Consider the following 20674-nt stretch of genomic DNA (forward strand, 5'->3'; position numbering starts at 1 on the left):
TTTTGGCAAACAACCCTAACTTTTGGACTTTTTTGTGTGTCTAAAGTTTACATAAATTATGGACATGCTTATAGAGAAATGCTTCAGATAGTAAATTTACAAAACTTCCAACTTTGACTTTTATCTAGTAATATTTGTTTTGAGGCCAGTAAAATAGTTCAGGATAGGTAATAATTGTTTTGAGGTAGTCTTGGACAATTATCTTGGATCCTTTATCTCTCAGGGTAGCATTCCCATAATTATGGCACCTGATTTGGAGTTGAGGGTGGATAAGTGGAGGGGGAGGGTGTTGCTAGAGGATGCTGAATCACCTGCAGTGAGCTTCTGTTCTCAAAGTTGACCTATGAAGCTCCTGTCTTACTCCTTTCCTGGACATGGAGCTTGGTCCCAAAACTGGGCAGCTAAGTACATCCTCTTAGATAATATGATTGTCTGAATAAGTCAAAGTAGAAATTGTACTAAGTTTTAAAAACCATATCCATTTTAATTTTCACCCACCAAACTCTCAGTTTACTCTTGTGCTTTGCCATGGGCTCAGCTGCATTGAGAAGGCAATGTTCTATGCCAGTCCTAAAGGGAAATAATTTATGTCTTCTTCCCTTTTTCCAGTGCATTCCTTATCTCTTAACTCCTGTTGTTGCCTCCCTATTGTTGATACTTCTTTCCTGTCCTGGGGCTGCTGCTTTCACTGCTGCCAATATTGGCTATTTTTGCACAACTGGACTGAAGTAAACCAGCTGAATGTGCAAAAATGTCTTGGATGACCCTCACAGGGCTGATGGAAATTACCCATTTGGGCTGTATTTGCTTATAACATGCCCACATCTTACACTTTAGATTTGATTCTGGTTTTGAAAAACAAAGGTTTTCCTCATACTGGAGAAGCCAAATGATTGAGATACCTAATCTTAATTTTCCTTAAAATCTTGCAGTTTGCTGGCACATACCTTGGCCTTATGTCTGCTGGAAACAGCCCAGCTCTTCATGGGAAGCTGAGGGTGCCAGCTGTTGAGCTTTGCCAGTGTACATTAATAGCATCATCTTTCCAAAAGGAAGCAGACCAAAAAGTGGGAGCTGCTTTTTTCTGTTCGTAGAGCATATTGTGAAGTCACCTGTTGCAGACTGCAGGGCTCTCTGACAAATTAAGATACAAATATTGTTCTTGAAATGGCAAGAGTGTACATCTGCTGGGAAGATAAAATAGCAATTTTTCGTTTTTCTAGTTAAGGAAGTAGTTGTCACAGGGGAGTTTTGTTTGATTTTCTTTAGACATCTGCTTCCAAACTTCCACATCTTGGCAGAGTTAAAGTATAGCTGGCATTTCACTGCCTGAACTAAGACAATTGTTAAGCTGGTTTAGTTAATAATTCCAATGTGCTCAGCAAATATTTTGAGAACTTTTGTGTGTAGTTTTCACCAACTTAATGCTGGCATTGTCTCATTAGAAGAAGTTTCTTTGCCTTTTAAAGATGCCAGTAATTGCAAGATAGTTCAAATTATTTATTAAATTATCATTGGAGGGGGAAAATGTGCAGAAAGATATATCTCTGTGGAAATAATAAATCTGATGGTATCTTAATATTTTTTCAGAATACATGTGACAATAAAACAAGCTAAGAAATTTCTTAACTCACTGCTAAACCCTCCAGAGCAGAATTAAAATGCATGACAAATAATAAAATGCAGAGGGAAGGAGAGCTTTGGGAGCCTTAAATAGTGTGAGTTGTGTAACCCATCTGAATAGCTGTAGGAAGTGTTCTCACTAGTTATAGTTTGAATAGCAAACTGATGTTATTTTAATAGTTTCCCTGAGTTTATAAACAAATCATGTCTTTCATAGTAAATTAAAGGGATAGTAATGTTTGAGACTGTTGCATTACGGTGAATTTAGATGACTTCTAATTCTAATAATATTCTATTATTTCATAATTCTATGAAATTAGAGATAAATTAATATTGAAACAGGAAGACTCTTCTCTTTGTTGAGTCTTTGATTATCATATTAGCAAATATAAATAAATTTTGTATTGTTTAAATATATTATATTTAGATAATATGATTATATTGAAAATTCTGTAATTCTATCCAATTTTTACGGCTTTAGTTTTTTCAGTACCATCAGATTTTCAAACTTTTCTGAAAGAAGGACAGGACATTGATGAACATTTGAAATACAGAGGAACTGAGAAATTACTGAGTTGTAATTATTGCTGTTTGAATTTCATTGCTTAAAGAACACAAAAACGTTTTTACTGTTCTTAAAAAAATTTCCTTTAACTCTTTTAGGAAAATATAAGTCATTATAAAGAGAGTGCCATAGAAATGAAATGGTTTTTCATCTCTTCTAGGAATTCCTAGTACTAGTGCAGAAGATGCTGCAGTAGCTAAGAATTTGGGCATTTCTTTCACTGAAGTCATCGAGACATTGCCAAATGGTTTGGAGAAGGTCATTAATTCTGCAGAGGTGGGTATACAAGTATGGATTTATTTCCAGCTTACAGTAACAATGCAGACTAAATCTGTTTTCTCAAGAGTGCCAAATATTTTGTATGATTAAAGGGATTTCTTTGTTTGTTTGTTTTAAATCAAGCCAAGCTTATGCTACCAAATTTCTGGGAATAATTTAATGATGAAATATGTTCGCCCTGCTGTAGCAATAAAATAAGTTTTTTCCTTTTGTATAGGTGAGGAAGGTTGAACTTTCCTCTCTATTGGTTTCAGTTCTATAATGGAAACTGAATAATTTAACCCATGTTAAAAGTTGATTCTTATTTCATAACCTCAATAGAATATTAACCTAAACGTGAACATACTAATCCTTCTTCCATAAATTCATTGAAATGTGGCTTCAGCCTTTGTGGTATCATGGATGCCTCAAGAGACATAGGAATCTTATCTTTAGATCTAGCTCTTGAAAATATGTGTTTTAATAGCAGACACATTACTTCCCAGATAGGGTCTAAGTGGTTAAAAAGGATGTGAAAGCAAGAATAGAAAATGCTGAAGTGAACACAGGAGAGGGAAAGCAGTTTTCTTATGTATTTCCTTAGTCTCTACCTTAAGTTTGTGATAGAATTCTGAAAGTTTTGGCATACAGCAACTGATAAAGATATCAGCAGTAAATTCAAATATCTGCCAGTAATGGCTGAAGGGGTCTACATGACTCTTTCTCAGCCTTGTTCTATTCAGATCATGAAGAACATAATCCTTTAAGCAAGAAGGTTCAAATGAGCAGCTGGTATGTGAATAGTCTCTTGGATAGCAGGATGTTAACCAGAGGTGAGAGGGAACTTATTATTTTATTTGCCTCCCAGAAAACTGACTGGTTTTGTTTGTTCTTGCACTTCCACTGACAGCACCTATAATTTTTTCTTTCCTTTCCCACGTCTCATTTTTTGTTTCTTTTTCAATCAGATCACCGGCATGACTCGGCAGGAGGCTTTAAAAGCTATTACTCAGCAGGCCAAAAATAAAAGGATAGGTGGAGACCTAACGAGTGACAAGTTGAGAGACTGGTTAATATCTCGACAGCGCTACTGGGGAACGCCCATCCCCATCATTCACTGCCCGGCGTGCGGCGCTGTGCCCGTGCCTTACGGGGACTTACCTGTGCTGCTGCCCAATGTCACCACCTTCACAGGAAAGGGAGCCTCACCTTTGGAGAGTGCCCCAGAGTGGGTGAACTGCTCCTGTCCGAAGTAAGTCAGTGCTGTGTTTGCTGGGAGAGATCACTTTGCGCCTGCCTGTTCCTTGTGCGCTTTCCCAAAGTGTGGTGGTGTTCACAGGGGTCCCAGGACAAGGGAAAAGACAAGAATCTTGACTCCATGTTTCAGAAGGATGATTTATTATTTTATAATATATTTATATTAAAAGAAAATTATAAAAATTATATATTAAAGCTATACTAAAAGAATAGAAGAAAGAATTTCATCAGAAGGCTTGAAATAATAGCATGAAATGATAATAAAATCTTGTGACTGACCAGAGTCTGAGACAGCTGGACTGTGATTGGCCATTAATTGAAAACAACCACATGAGACCAATCAAAGATGCACCTGTTGCATTCCACAGCAGCTGATAATTATTGTTTGCATTTACTTTCTGAGGTGTCTCAGCTTCTCAGGAGAAAAGATCCTAGCAAAAGGATTTTTCATAAAATATGTCTGTGACACCCAAAGTGTTGGCAAGTGACTGCTCTGAGACAGGATACTACTCCAAAATAATGTTTTGTTTGACCCAGCTCAGGAATTTTTTTCTTATACACTCTCTAAAACACCTTTTTTTGCAACACTCAATGCTTGCTGCTGTTTTTTCATAAACAGGGATTTTTTTCTTATACACTCTGTAAAACTCCTTTGTTTTGCAACAGTCAATGCCTACTGCTGTTTTTTCATAAAGCAAGTTAAAACAAAACTCACTGGTTTTAAGTTAGAGGAGAGAAAAAAAGGAAAAACAGAATAATTTTCTCCATTTTCCTTTTCTTTACAGTATTTATCACTTCATTTATTACAGTTATTCTAATTGTCTTTCATCAGTGTTCATATAAAGCTTATAATGATTACTGAATTAGTCCTCTTGTTAAGGAAACTAACATTGTCTTTATTTTTTTGCAATAGTCAACAATAAAGTGTTCTCTCAGCTATATAAATCTTTATCAGGAGGCTGTACCTTACAGATAACATGTAATTCAGATTTGAAAGTAAATGCATCCTGTTATCACTGAAATCCTTATTGTTTGAGGTCCATCTGTTCAAGAAATAAAAAGTCTAAATGATGTAGTGAGAGATATGTTGTAAAAATCAGTTGTGTAATCTTGAGGACTGCATAGATACTCTGTACACTGAAGTTTGTCTGTGGGTTCTGTGGGAGGAACTGGTAGAACATAAAGTATCCCAGAGAATTTTCTCATCAGCAGTGCAATGCATTGCTGGTCTTAGTAGCCTGACCAAACTAATGGGAAGCATGTTGTCAGGGTGCCAGGTAGGGAAATCAGACATATAAATGGCAATAGGGGCTCTCACTGATAATTCAGCAGATTCATAACATCTAAATTTATTTTAATATCAGCAGTTCCATGGTTCTCTGGAAACATATGTTTTAAACTTTGTTGATAACATGTAATTTTTTGCAAAACAGACCTTTACTCCCATGTTTCTGCATAGAAAATTTCCTCTCAGATGTGCCTATTGAAATTGCACATAGTAGTGTATTTTAAAGTGTGACCTTTGCAGTGAAGCCTTACTGAATAAAATCCACAGGTTTAGTAAAACCCCCAGAAAAGCCTTGGTCTACAATTCCTAATTTAAACTTAAAAATTTTGCTGTTGTGACTGAAAGTCACTGTGTGCACTCTTGGCTTCCCCCAACTTCTAACCCCCCAGTTTTTAACCTTAGTTTAAAGTTACTATTTTGTTTACCAGACGATAACATACTTTTGATGTATAGGAAATCCTTACAGTTTCTGGATAGTTATTGTGGCTGCTCTACAGGGAAGTTAATCAAAGGCATTTGTTTAGTCAGAAATAAAAGTCACACAGGATTAGTTTCTTAGCCTAAAATGTAGTAGTTTGCTGAAATTAACTTTTTAAATTATCATCTTTATTTGTCTTCCTAATTTTCACCTTTTTGACAGCTATCATCAGTATTGCTCGTCCATGTCTGCTACAGTTTCAAATCATTTGAGCTATTACTTCTGTGTGCAGTTATCCTTGCTTTTCCTTGCTCCAAGAAGTGACATCATCCCTTCCTTTAGTTCTTCTCTCCAGTAATATGGTTTTTTATTAGTTTCATTTAATATCTATAATTAATAAGGGGAGCCAGATGGAAAGATACAAAAGTCTGAGTATTTGGGTGACAATAATGTTAACAATCATAAATGGGAGGAGATGCCCAAGTTATTCTTTGTAATACAAGTCCAGTAATTGTGTTAGTCGTCTGAAGATTGTCTAATGAGATCCTGTAATCACAGTATTGATATAAATTGTATAAACTCTGAAAGATGCCCCTGCTGGCTCTCTGTTAGTGAGCCATGTCCATTTAGAGCACAGAGGCATGAAGCAGATGTAATTATGGTTCAATGACTGTAAAGTATTCTTAACATTTGACAGAAAAGTCATTATTTTACATTGGCTGAGTCTTTGTTTACATGTGCAATTTGAAAAAAAATATTTTTCTACACTAAAAAGCAGTTAGATGTGAAAATCCTTTATTCCATTAGTCTCATTGGAAGAAAAAGTTGCATGTAGAGGAAGACCACGTACAGAGACACAATGAAGAAAAATGTTAAGTGGTGATGCTCTTGTAAACTTGCCTTGGCAAGCCAAGCTGAAGTATCAGGCAGACAAGCAGAGATACATGTTGCAGCTCACTCATCAAGACTGATCAGAGACTGAATGTGCAGTTAGTAAATATGAAATAGCCAGTCCCCATTCATTATGTGCACTTACTACTACTATATACATACATTTAAACTTTCATGCAATTATTAACTGTGTACATTTCTTACATATAATCAGTGTCATTTATGCACTAGAGTGTCACAGATTGCAAAGTTTCATTGACTTTAGAATAATCCCATTGTTTTAATAGTAAGAGTTTTAAGAGGGATCATTTACAACAAATGGAAGTTTATTAAATGTCATTATTGGCTCGTACAAACAACGAATATTCAAGGAGAAATTAACAGAAAGTAACCTGAGCTCCTAAAATCTATTTTGAAACTGTTCCTTAGGGCTGCCAATATAATTACAAGCAAAAATCAATTTGCTGTAATCACAAATTAAAATTGTGCTACAAGGTCTAGAAGAGATTTGATTTCAGTGAAAGCTGAAATTAAACTAAGTTAATTTTTTCTAGAGATAATAAATGGTATCTGCAAAGACCATTTTGTACGGGCAATCAGTGAGAGGCAACCACCTGACCTTTCTGCTAAATCTGCTGGTACCTAACGAGTGTGATCTATATTCAGTACCCATTAACTTGATGGCAAAGTATGCTTGTCTGTGCTTTGTAGCTTTTAAAATGACAATTCTAAAAAATTCCAAGATTGAGAGGGCTGTCCAGTGCAGTGCCATCTTCTGCTGTTGCTGGATATGATGAATGCTCAGGCTTCCTTTCAGCTTGCTTTTGCTATGTTGTGGGAGGGAGAGGGAAGTCAGTCCTGTTATGGTTGTTGGACTTTTTCTGAACATGTCACTCTTCAGACTGCTCAGTTTTCAATCTAAATGTCTTTATGGCCACTCTGTCCATGTTTTTTTGGGTTTTTTTTCCAAGCTTGTCACTTATCTAAAAGAAGCTTTTCTCCCCTCTTGCTCAGGTGCAAGGCAGCAGCACGGCGAGAAGTCGATACCATGGATACCTTTGTTGATTCTGCTTGGTACTACCTGAGGTACACTGACCCTCACAACAGTGACAGGTGAGTGGCACAGGGCCACTGGGAACAAGCCTGCTGCACAGAACACAAGGGAACAAAGAGACCACACACTCAGGTGCTTCTAGCTGCAGTGTGCTGGCAGGGTAAATCCCTGCACTGCCCTCATCGTGTGCCTGCCCTTTGGGCCTGAGCGCAGCACAGGGTTGGTGGGTGTGGTTTAACCCCAGCTGGCATTTAAATTCCACTCCCCACACACACCCTGTGGGCTGGGAAGGACAGTTAGGAGGAGGAGGAGAAAAAAGTAGTAAAAATCATGGCTTAGATAAGAACAGTTTAATAACTGAAACAAAGTATAATAATAATTATAATGAAAAGGAGAGGGAGAGAGAGAAAACCCAGGAAAAATAAGTGATGCGCTGTATAATTGCTCACCAGCTGCTGACTGCTGCCCATCCCATAGCAGCAATTGGCATCTCCCAGCCAACCCTCCCAGTTTATCTACTGGGATGACAGCCCATGGTATGGGATATCCCTTTGGCCAGTCTTGTTCAGCCTTCCTGGCTGTGCTTCCTCCCAGTTTCTTTGTACACGTGCTCTCTGGCAGAGCAGGAGAGACCAAGAAATCCTTGGCTTACAGTACACACTGCTCAGCAACAACCAGAACATCTGTGTGTTATCAACATTATTCTCATACTGAATTCACAGCACAGCACTGTACCAGTTATTCAGAAGAAAAAGAACTCTATCGCAGCTAAAATCAGGGCAATATCTGGAGCTGGTCTAAAAATGTGGTATTTGATTGCTCCTGTGTCAGGAGATCTAGAAGAGCAGGATGCATAAGCACAACTATGCAAGCACAGGAACCACAGGACAAGGAGCAGAAATCTGCATGAATGGGAATTATGGGGCAGGGCTCAGGGAAAATGTTCAGCTGAGGAGCTGAAGTCCTTAGTGGGCCATGCCATCAGGAATGACAGCCTGCCGTGGCTTCAGACTGGTAAATTGCATGGAGTGTAGCCTCCCTGGCAATGCAGTGAGTAGCTCAGTGTGTGGACAGGCAGTGCTGTTCCAATGGTAAGAAGAGGAATAATCCAGTGTGATATGCAGCTGCCAAGCTGGAACCTTCCCTTCTCTCCTTTTAAATTCTGGTGACTCTTGCCATTTTCTTGTGTGCAGACCTAAAGTGAAGAGGCATCACAGCAATGTCCTGCTGTGTCAGCACTTCCACTGCATGCATTATTAATGAAATGAGGTTTTTCATCTGCTATGGCCTAGTGTCTGCAGCATGGAGAGTGTGGGAAGACAGATGTAGTTATTTAGCTGTTTTTCTGCTTCATAGTGTGGCTGTAGTAGCACTGCTTGATAGCACTTTTTTTCCCAAAGAGGAATTAGTGCAACATCCCTATGTAGTCTGAGGAGGACAGGAAGAATGACATTTTAAAACATTGATACCACATGATGGGCTGTTTGGGCATGTATTTGTTTATTTATTGTGCATAGCAGTGTCTGGAAGCATACTGCATATACTCAGTGACTTAGTATTGCTGGGCCAATTATTTTTTTTGTATTGGCAGCACTAGTTTGGTTAAACTAGAGAAAAATCTTCTGTGAACTCTTTTATTTTATGCCAGTTTTAATTATTTTCTAGTGCTAGCATGAATATATTACTGCTATTACTGAGTTAGGCAGATTGCTTCCTCTCCATTACAGTTGAAGTATTTTTTGTGTGTGGGCAAGAGGGACTTTTCCAGAAGTTGAAGAATAAATAGTCAGATGTAACATCCAACTGTCAAAGTAACAGCTTAGTGTAGTCTAATCTGTTTTACACTGAAATGAGAACATTTATATGGACTTCTGCACTAAATTGCTGCCTGCATTTGATTTATTTAGTTAGTTCTTTTAACTAAGCTATGCATATGTAAACCCTTCATTTCCATAAACCATATTTCACTGGTCTACCGTTCAGGAGAATTACTCTGTTGATTCTGGAACCCTATGAACAAGTTAGGTTTGATTTGTTCCACCAAAGACATGAATCCCAGATCATTATTTGCTTCTGGGCTCATCTGTGACGAAGGAAGTGTTGCTGTAACAAAAATTACAGATGGAATAATCAGACAGACAGACAAAACAAATAAATTTGTTGGAGCAGGGGATTGAAGCCTACATTAGAGAAACACTTCTGTACAAATTGTATTTTGTGGGGCCACTACAGCGACATGGAAATATGCAATGAAGCAATAAGCAATGCTGGGAAATCATTCAGGTGACCTCCAACGATATGTAAATATGCTGTAAATGGCAAATTTATTGTCATTTCATGAGCATCCTTCACTTGTAGTGCTGTGACCCATCTCACTCTACAGAGGGTTCTGCAGCCTTGAACTGCACCATTGCCCCCTAACGGCAGCAATGCAAACCGTCAGTTTAAAAAACTGGTTTTAAGTGGTCATGTCTTTTGTCTTTCATTCTAATATATTTGTATATAAAGCTTGATAAATACTAAAAAATTTAAAGCCAGCCACAGGGTATTTACAAAAAAATCATTTAAAGAGCAGTCAAGCATTTTCATTGCTTTCTCAGGTAATTGCTTGCCTGAAAAGTAGGTAAATAATCTTTTTGTAGATCTACATCTCAGCAGAAACTTAATTTTTGTCTATAATAAGCATTTTACTTCTTAGAAAAATAAAAAGATCTGATAGTAAAATGAAAGTTTTATTACACATGTATTGCTCTCACTAAACAGTATTGTCCAGTTAAGGATGATGAGCTACTTCCGTGGTGCTGATCTTTCTTTTCAACACTGGATTTTTCCCTATAATTATGTTTTTTCAGGCCCTTTAATAGTGACTTAGCAGACTACTGGATGCCTGTGGATTTGTACATCGGAGGAAAGGAGCACGCAGTTATGCACTTATTCTATGCAAGGTTCTTCAGCCATTTTTGCCATGATCTAAAGATGACTAAACACAAGTAAGCCTTATTTATTTCTGTTAAAATCTCTCATATTTCATTTGACTCATAAGAGTATTAGTGGACATTGACGTGATGGTGGAACATTACATTGAGTAAGCCTGAATTTTCCTGCCTTGTCAGTACTTGGTTTCTCACTGTGAGTTGCACTTCCTGTATATGTTCATACAAAGGTTTTTATTGCATGAGTATTAACTGGCTCAGAGCAAGTGGTAAAGTGCTGCTGTAGATTTCCAGCCTGCAAAAGCATGCACAAATGAGTAACTTCAGGCATTCTGTGTAGTGCTATTATTTCAAATTAGGTAACTTCCTACCAGTAATAGCATTAATTTCAGTGGAAGCATGCATATGTAAAAAACAAAGCACTCTAAGTCACTGTATAATTGGAGCTGTGCAGTACAAAACACTTCTTGATAGGCAAAAGAAATATATTTATCTCATGCCAATTTATTTTTTATTTAATTAATTTTATATAATTACCTTTAATTATTCTTGTTGATGCTGCTGCTATAGCCTAATTCACTGTTCTCTGTTTTGGTTAGAGGTAAAGTTTGATGGAAGAAAGTGAGTCATCTGTTGTTCTGTTCTTTGTCCTCTCAGATAGGTTCTGAGCTTGACATCCCCATTTCCACTGAAATTCAGCTCTTTTGTACCCTAAAATGCCATCCTCAGCTTGGAGAGTGCTAGGGACAGAACAATGAAACTCTGGCCCATGCTCTGTTCTGTTCTCCCATCAGCAGAGATGACTGAATATATTGAGTCAAAATGAGTGGCCCCATGAGAAGAACTGCTCAATGATTTCTCAGCCACAACTCATATAAATAAATTCATTCTTTACGAGTATCCCCTCTAAAAACTTGACATTAAACAGGAGCCTAAATATATGTGTCACTGAACTCACTTGAATGCTGTAGTTCTGCTACAAAACTAGAATTGAATTATTGTGAGCCAGAAAAAGATGGACAAGTTACTGCAGCTAGCAGGATGTTTCCCCAAGGTATTTCCTAATTTTGATGAAAATCGGCAATGTGTTTTCATAACTCGTTCTTGGCTGTGCAAAAGTTTGCAGTGAAAGCTGTGTTTGAAATATTGGATGTAGATGATTTGTGTACCTGTTTCACTCTGTTGTCTGCAGCCTGTGTAGCTGCAGCAGGAAGGCTGTTTCTTCTCTCTCAGAGTGGACCTTTCAAAGCAGACCCTTCCTCTCAGAGGTGCTGTGCCTTCAAGCAGAGAATTTTAAAGCTTTCCCTTGCAAGCAATTTTAGGCTTATTAATTCTACAAAAGATTTTACAATCCTAATCCATCAAGCATCTAGTGGAGCTGTAACACACAACAGCAAAATGTTCTTTTGCTAGTCAAATTCTTCAACCTTCCAAAATTACATTAACTACATTAGTGGCTGAAGTATTGTCAGAAAGTGAGATCACAGGGCAGGGGAGATTTTCTTGCAAAGTAAGTGGTTTGTTTTGGTATGCTAGAGAAAAGGGCATGGAAAGAGGCCAGCTGGACTAAAAAGAGACCTCTTGTGTGACCTCAAGAAGACCAAAATAAGTGCAAGGAAATGGGAGGTAAGGATTGTCTACCCCTGGAGGAATGTGGAAGCCTTTACTGGATAGGCAGTGTGGATTATGGAAAGGTCATAGCTCATCAGATGTTGAAACTGTTGAAGAATGTGAAGATAGTAAGAAGAGCCTCTGGACAAACATGGAAAAGAACAGCAAGGAAGAAGACATTGGACTGATTCACAATCCAGCAAAGAGCCTAAGTAGAAAGAAAAGTCTTTGCCTTGGCCTTTGCTGTCAAGGTCTGTGCTTAGTAGGAAAGTTTGAAGGCAAGACATACTGCCCATTGTAGAGTAAGATTGAGTTAGGTCTCACTTAAGTAAACCAGACACATGCAAGTTCCAGGCATGAAAGACAAGGAGGCTGGAGCAGCTGCCATGAATTTACCAAGAAGAAATTATTCCAAACTTAATCTGCTTTCCTTCTGTGGTGACATGATTCCATCTATGGATGAGGAGAGAGCTGTGCATATCTTTTACCATGACTTCAACAGAACATCTGGGGCTGTGCCATCTGTGTGGGGAGAATTACAACAGAGAAGGGCTTAGGGGTCCTCATGAACAGCAATTTGGATGTGGGTCAGCAGCTGGCATGACAATATACTCCTCTAGCAAAACCATGCCCAGCTTTGGCTATCTCTGCTCATCATTCAGGAACAACTGGAATACTATGTCTAGTTTTGAGGCCCTCACCCCAGTGTGAGGTACACTGTCAAACTAAAGAGGGTTAGAGGAGGACCACCACCATAGTCAGGGTTGGAGCATACGACATACAAGAAGAGGCTAAAAGAGTTGAGTGTGTTCCCCATGGAGAAGAGAAGGCTAAGGAGGAAATGTAATTGCTCTCTACTGCTACCTAAAGGAGATTTATAGAGAAGATAGAACCAGACTCTTCTCAGAGATGTATTGAGAAAGGAAACGAGTAGCAGTCACAGATTGCAGCAAGGACAGAAGGAATACAGTTTTGGCAGGGAAGGTGATGAGACTGGAACCATTTGACTTGAGACATTGTGGCACCTCCATCATTGCATATTTTCAAAACGCAGCTGGACAGGGCCCTGAACAACCTGAAGTCAGGTCTGATATGAGAAAAGAGTTGCACCAAATGACTTCCAAAGGTTCCTTCCAACCTGCATTATTCTGAGGACTCTGTGATTCTGTAGCTGCATTGCTTTGGAATGTGTTTTGTTCACACTCTGGTGTGACAGAGCAGTAGCACAAAAGCTGTGTAGCGTAGCCTGTTCTAAATGTGGTAAATTGCAGAAGAAAACTCTACCTTTAGTGAAGAAAACTCTTTAAGAAGCACTGACTACATCTAGTGACAATGGCAGAAGAAAATAGAAGTTGCTTTCTGTAGAAGCAGTTTGCAAGACTGTGGAGAATTCCTTTGGCATGGTATACAATGTCAAGGGCTGTTGCAGGTGTGAAGATGTGTTACAGCATTGCCTGAGGGCTGGGTGTATGAGCTGCTTGGGCGTGTGCTTAGATAAGTGCTCAGACTGCAAGATGACTCTAACAAATTCATCATCATGCACAAAATTGTTCACTTGCTTTAGCTCTGTGCCAGGTAAAGCGTTAGGTGCTTTGAAGCCATGAAGTCAAATTAGGATTTTGGTTTAATATGGAAATCATAACTCCTTTATAAATACTACCATGTATTTTAAATTTTTAGTGTTAATCAGAAGCCAATTTTGCTCAGTCTTCTGTTTGAACTGCTCAAGGACTGGTCTGAAGTATCTGACAAGTGTAATTAGAAACAACAGGCTTATTGTTAGGAAGCTCAAAGTTATGATGTCAAAACTCACAGCTCTGAGGGAAAACACTAAAATGTTAAAAAACACTGCCCTCTTGTGCATTTTCAATCTCTCTCTAGAAGCTTAGGTCTTTTTCACTGATTAAATAAATAAAATTGTTATATCTCAGTTAGGAGAGCTGCCACCGTTTAAAGTGTCATCTAGCATTAATTTTATGATTCCTCTGCTTATCTGTAGTAGTTCTTCTTTGATATGTTTACTTGATGGAAATTTTCATTGTTTAGCTCCTATCCTGTGATGTTCAAATCCGATGAAATACTTCTGTGTAGCCTTTAATTATGCATAGTCTTTAATGGCTATTTATATAGTAATGTGGTTGAAAACAGAAATTAACATTCCTGTAGTTTGGATTGTCAAAGCGATCTTTCCAAATATATGGTAATGATTATTACAGAAATATTACAGGCAACATGTATGAAATAGGCATTTACAGACACACATACCCTCATTGAAAATGCAGTGTTTGTAGACATTTAGAGTTAGAATTTAGAATTGTAAAGGTGTCAGTATAGCTTAAATATCCCCTAAAGATGAGGCATGGTCTTTTATTTTTTAATGCATTGGACTGGAGACGATGGGAAAGAAATGCTGCTCAATTTCTCAGTAATGACAAGGCAGAATAAGTGGTACCCTCTGGGTATTCATACATGTGATATCAGATTAAGCCCAAATTGATGTCAATTTGTTCTAGCAGTCTGGTCTGTAAAATGCATTGGTTCTATAAATAATTCACAAGGCAGCAAGCCCTCCCAGCTGTGACCACTGCTGGGAGAGGGGCCAGGTAGGCAGCTGGGGCCAGAAAACTCCTCCTCTGTTCCAGCTCAATCCACCACGGCAGGCGTGTGCTGTCACTCTCTGCTGCACCTGCTCATCTCTGCAAGTACAAGTTACACAGAATTTGGTTCTGCCCTAGACTTCAGTAATCACATCTGTCTGATGAATAATTGGAAATGGAATCTAGCACATTCTGCCTGAAGAGTTAGAAAGCAATAAAAAAATTTTGTTGTTGCCGTTAAGTCAGCAGATTTGACTCTGATAGAGGGCAAATCTGCTGAGTAAGAAGACACTTTTTCACATAGCTGAGTTACAGAATAAAAGACTGTATGTGACAGAAATAGCTTATTCTGTGAAGGAACAATGCTACAGCTTCTCTGCATTCATTTAGAACCTTATCTCTAGTGCTGATTTTAAGCAAAAGCTCTCAGTTGTTAACTGTGTGGAATCTTGAACATTCATTATTGTTTTATCTTTTTTTTTTGCCTAAAATTATCGGTTTCTATGCCCTTCAGTCACCTCCACAAGGTTGCAGAGCTGTATCTAGCAGCAGGTTTCACAGCCCCCTGAACTCAGCCAGTAGTGACTGATGTAGTCTTGTCTTCACTCAGGGGCACAGCACTCGGGCTCTCTCATCCTTTCTAAAGGCGCAGGGTGCAAATACATGCAGTGAGCTCCCTTGCTAGGGCTATCCCTTCTCCTGAATTCACTGTTTTATCACTGTGGCCCCACAGAGTTCTTCCAGCCAGGTCATTTGTACTAGGATTGAAAGTCCTGCTGGTCACCCTGCACAGAACAAAGCAAAGAGCATGAGACCGTGGTACTGAGCAGGAATTCCTGATCTGTCTGTTGTGCTTGCCCTACCATCCATTGCATGGTCCTAGATTGGTCTCTCATAGAGATGAACTTGAGTATGAACATTAGAGAAAGGAAAAGATGAAGGGAAGGATTCCAGATTTCATTACTAGCACAGCTGATCCTTCTCAGACGTGTCAGGCACACTTTGCAGGTGGGTGTACAACATGAGCAAAAGCCCCAGGGCAGATACTCCAGCATGAGCACAAACTTCACAGGCAGGTGAAGGCCTATCCCATTCCATTATATCTATGGTCTGAAACATGATCAAGCATTCAGAGGAACTCCAGACTCCTCTTCTATGCCAGAAATATCAGTGTGTCTCAAAGTGGCTTAATTTCATTATTCTTGGTGTTTTGGATCAGGAGGTATTTATGGTGCCATGACCATGGTGCTGCAGTATTGAGGACAGAATTGCATCATCCCTGCTGTGCTGCAGCCCCTTGGCAGTTCCCTTAGAGCCAAGAAGTGCATCCCTGCCTCTGAAGGGGCTTGTTTGAGGTGTGCAGTTTTATTAACATGAATTCAAGTGTAACTCTGCATGTGAACATGAGAGGGAGCCACCGCAACACAATGCCAAAATCACTAAACACAATTTGGTTCAGAGCCTCGTCTTTAGCAGATGGGCTCTGGCTTTCTCCTTTTGGGCATGTTTCCATACTCCTGTGGTTTCCCACTAGGGACACATGGTTGGGGTTTATTTTCCCCATACTTGGTAATGTATTTTGTATTGCATTTTTGTAGCCTCTGTCAGCATAAACAAAAATAAGAAATGCTTGTTCCTGCATTTAGTTTTTAGTAACTTGGCGTATGATCTGAACTAACTCTTTGTCATGAAAAATAAGTGTTCCTTGAAAAATCACTTCCAGTGGAGAGCCCTATCTGATTTGGATGATCTGGCTACCTCATTAGCTTTACTTTAGATAGCAGGAAGTGTAGCTATTTTAATAACTGCTTGAGATCTTAAACAGACTGAAGTACTGAATGATAGGGAGGGAGTTTTTTTTCCAGTGGTGTTATGTCTCTAGATTGTAGAGACAGAAGAAATGTATCATAAACTGTTTTATCCTGAAGCATTTTCCCACCATTGTTATTGATAGGGTTACAAAGTTTTTGTTCCCAATTTTTACCTTCTAATTCACTTGGATAATTTATAATAATTTTTGGTATTTTAGATTATTTTTGAATCCTGTTTTTAATGTTTTTTTCATTTTGCTGTCTAAATTTGACCTCAGTTCTCATTCCCTTAAGTTCCTTTACTTCTAAATAACAAGGTTTTTCATCAGCCTCTGAAGTATGGTCTACAAAATATTTATAGAGATGCTTGAGTTGCTCTTAGTTAACATTGTTGCTAAAACCAGGTGGCGTGGCAGAGACTCATACTTCTTTGTGACTGAGTGATACATCAATATGTGCCAGTACTTGCACAATATTTATAAGTATACAAAATATGCAAGGAAGGAAGCTCATGTTCAAACTTGAGCATGTTGAAGATCAAATATGAAGCCTGTCACTTTCTCTCCCAGTTTATAGTTTTGTTTTCAAATATCTTCTTACTTCAGAGTCATCAAAAGTGTTTAAGGACTAGTACTTGGAATATACTTGCTTTAATATGATAGAAACATGCCTAATTGTTCTATAATTTAATAATACTTTAATTGTTTTATTAAATTACTTCATTTTAAATTGTGAGATAAATTTTCATTTAATTTATATTTCATAATAATTTAAAATACTATATTAACTCCTTAATGGTGAATCATGTTTTGGATTATGACTTTTTTGTACACATGAAATAAAATGTGGAAGTCTGGTTTTACTTCTACTTTTTTAAATGGGTATACTCTGGCTTTTTAAAAGTTAATAGAAATAATGCATCCTTTTACATAAGTTGTTTTGTATATATTTGAGGTTTCATTAGGTAAAAAGTGTAGAAAACTCAGTTTAATGTTGCACACACATGTCAGCATTGGGAGGTGCAAGTCAGTACTAACCAGTGCTGATGATCATGTCCTCCAAAATGACATGATGACTGATGTCATGGTGTTGGTGACATCATGATGACATGATGTCATGATGACATCAGTCGTGGTGACTGATGTCCCTGTGTTGGAGGGTCCTGTGAGAAGGCTTCCAGACTGTATGTGCTTTCTGGGACTGGCTCCATACCTCCTTCCCTGGCCCCTGCTGTTCTTAAAGCTGTGTTAGAGCTGCCTTACTTTCCTGTTCTGCTGAGTGGGAACCAAAAGCTTTAGAGATTCATTTTGTTGCCTTTTTTTTCGGTGAAAACAGTGACAGAACTGTGACTGAATGCATTAGAAATGCAAGATCATTAAAGGAGAGGGCCACAATAGTGTCAACCAGAGCAGTGTTTACTTAGAGTTTATTTCTTGCTGAGTGCGCTACTGCCTTTCAAGGCTCTTTTTAGCCCTGTCATACACTCATTTCATGGGAGTTTACTGTCACTGATGTAAATTTTGCTAGAAAAGTAAGGTGCAAAAAAATTGATGCACTGGGATAGGAACTTTTCAGCATTGCCCTTTTTCTAGTACACTTTTTCATACAGCCAGGCCTTCCTGGCTAGTTCTGCAAAGGGCCAAGGCATGTGGGTGCTTATGTTAGAGAAACATCTATCTGTTCTTTCCATCTGTTTATAGAAAGAAATGTGCAACAGCATTTTGATTTGTTCAAAATTCTGTGCTCCTCAGAGAGAAGCTAGAACTAAATATTTGTGACAATGAAGCCAGGTACTTGAATGCTTTCACGCAAGAGATTTAGCTTGAAGTTAGGGAAATTGTACTGTTGTACAAGAAACTTCTGTGTGTTATCCATATGCTAATTTGAAAAGTGATGTTAGAATAACTTAGTACTAAATTAGGGTACAAGAATGTGAGCAGAATGCAAATAAATACTTAGAATTGCCAGCCAGCCACCATTAATCAATGCACAAAGTACTCTTTCTAAGGTGACAACTATTTATGTACAGTCAGCTTGAAATTCTTGTTTCATTAAAAAATCGTGCCTGATTGGCTCAACACCTGAGGCTTATCATAAAGTATGCTTTTTACAGCTCTTTTCAACAGAGAAATTTCTTTTTCCTTCCGTCCTTAGGGAGCCTTTCCATAAGCTCTTGGTTCAAGGACTTATCAAGAATCAGACCTTCAGACTAACAACAACAGGCCAGTGTTTGAAGAGAGAGGAGGTTGATCTCACTGGTAAGAGAAACTGCATGGGAAAATCAGCATAGGTGCACCCCTAAAGCCAGGGACTGCTTCGGTGCTGGGAAAATTTGGAAGAGAAAATGAATCTAATATTTAAACTGGAGAGCAACTTCTGTGAGTTTTGGATTTACACATGCTGCTGAGTACACAGAGATCCTACTAATACAGCAGCTTTTAATTGCATCCAAACACAGAAACAGTGCTGTGGTATTATTTTGGCTCCAGTGTAGTCCAAAAGATCAAAAGTCAGTTTTGTTAAGACCGCGCTCAGCAGCCTGCTGAATGGAGCCAGTTAGGCCCAGCAAACAGACAACCTACAAAAACATTGCAGCAAAACTAACACAGGTGCAGGTGTATACAGTAGGTATTAGGAATGTAAAACCTTTAGGAAACAGTGCTCATTCTCAAGTTCTTTGCAGAGCCTTCATTGCATAAGCTGGACCAGTCATTGCTATGGGACCTGTAGCAACAAAAATGTTTGGTCTTATTTGCCTCTCTTAAGCATTCCTCTCATACGTCCTCGTTTGCACTGAATACAAACCCTGTAAGAGTTAAAAATCAACCCACCAATTCACCCTCTTAAGTTTTACCACTCTCTGCTACCCTGTTTTCTTCTAGAAAGGATTGAGTTTTTTTAGCAGAGGGTTTTACTCAGTTGCACCTTTTTAATTGTAAATGCCCCACTCTGTCTCTAAATTCATGCAAGAGAAAACACACTCTTTTCAGGATAACTTACTGCAGTTGGAACCTGTAACTCTGGTGTTTGCAAAAGCTAAGTGCAGGTCAGAATTGTATCAAATCAGTACACCTATCTGGAAAGTTTTAAATGTCATGGTTATAAAAAAGTTTAAATATCGGGAGCTGTCAAGGCAGCACTTAGGATGCATGCCAGATACAGCTTCCAAGTGATAGGAGACTTTTTATCATGATGTGATGGAAGCTTTAGGATATTACTGGTGTTCAGAACATTACCACAAGAAAAATTTGGGAGGGAAAAGAGTGTTTGGAATGGGTGGTATTCTTCTTTAAGCTGTTTTGGAAAAAAAAAAAAAACCAAAATGCTAGCAACAGTTGTTTCTTCTCATGCTTAGGGAACAAAATTAATAGCTGTTACAAGTGAGCAAAATTTGTTTCAGTAGTTTTTTTATGTCTTAATATTTAGGAAGTGAACCAGTCCACCTAAAAACTGGTGAGAAGCTCCAAGTTGCTTGGGAAAAAATGAGCAAATCTAAGTACAATGGAATAGACCCCGAGGAAATAGTGAAAGAGTATGGCATCGACACCCTGCGCCTTTACATCCTGTTTGCTGCTCCTCCAGAACAAGACATTTTGTGGGATGCTAAAAGTGAGTCAGATTATTTTCTGTAGTTTGTTTTCTTGTGGACTTGTTTCTTTTTTCTCAAGTAGTATATTTTAAACACAAAATTAATACAGTTCTTCATGCCCAAGTTTTGGAAAAAATTAATCAAAAAGTATCATAAACAGGTTTTATTGTTTGTTTCTTTTAAAGGAAAGAGTCACAAAGCTGTCACTGAGGCAATCTTACAAGATTATTGCAAGCAGCTTACCTCTTATAAGCTAAAAGCACATACAAAAACTATTTCTTAAGTTGCATCTTCTTCTGAAAACTTGGACCTCATTATCTTTTTTTTTAATTAGCAATAATTGATTAACTGAAAATTATTTTTCTTTATAATCTGTTTTTTTCTAATAATATCAGATCAGAGATGCAACTTTACAATATTTTGTTATTTCTGTTTATTAACAAACATGCAATGGCTTTTGTAAGCTGGATTATGAAATCGTTTTCAGAAAGAATCTCATTAGAAGTTCCTAGTAATTAATATTTCTAGATATGACATTTTTATGAGCTTACTTCTTGAGTAAGTTAGGAATTACCCTCCTGTGCATTTATTTACTCCTGTCATGCAATTCCTCATACTGAAAGGTCTTAATTTCTTTTATCTACTGTGGTTCATACATTTTAATGTAGTCTTATATATTCATTTACATTTCACCTTCCTGTTTCATAAGGCTTTAATAAAACACTCCATTCTTGGTTTCAAAAAGTGTAGTTCTTCATTCTTTCACATGTTAAGTTCTT

The 20674-nt window shown here is 38.1% G+C and overlaps 1 protein-coding gene across 1 annotated transcript in view; it reads left to right on the plus strand.

Moving 5' to 3' along the window:
- The window catches only part of LARS2 (leucyl-tRNA synthetase 2, mitochondrial), an 84045-nt gene that overhangs the window by 46015 nt on the left and 17356 nt on the right, over positions 1-20674 (plus strand). The window contains exons 11-16 of the mRNA XM_058036860.1: positions 2349-2464; positions 3415-3698; positions 7315-7413; positions 10207-10344; positions 18461-18564; positions 19733-19915. Of these exons, the coding sequence (XP_057892843.1) occupies positions 2349-2464; positions 3415-3698; positions 7315-7413; positions 10207-10344; positions 18461-18564; positions 19733-19915 (924 nt within the window). The remainder of the gene's footprint in view (positions 1-2348; positions 2465-3414; positions 3699-7314; positions 7414-10206; positions 10345-18460; positions 18565-19732; positions 19916-20674) is intronic.

This window comes from Melospiza georgiana, chromosome 1, assembly GCF_028018845.1.
Source record: "Melospiza georgiana isolate bMelGeo1 chromosome 1, bMelGeo1.pri, whole genome shotgun sequence".
NCBI classification, from domain to species: Eukaryota; Metazoa; Chordata; class Aves; order Passeriformes; family Passerellidae; genus Melospiza; species Melospiza georgiana.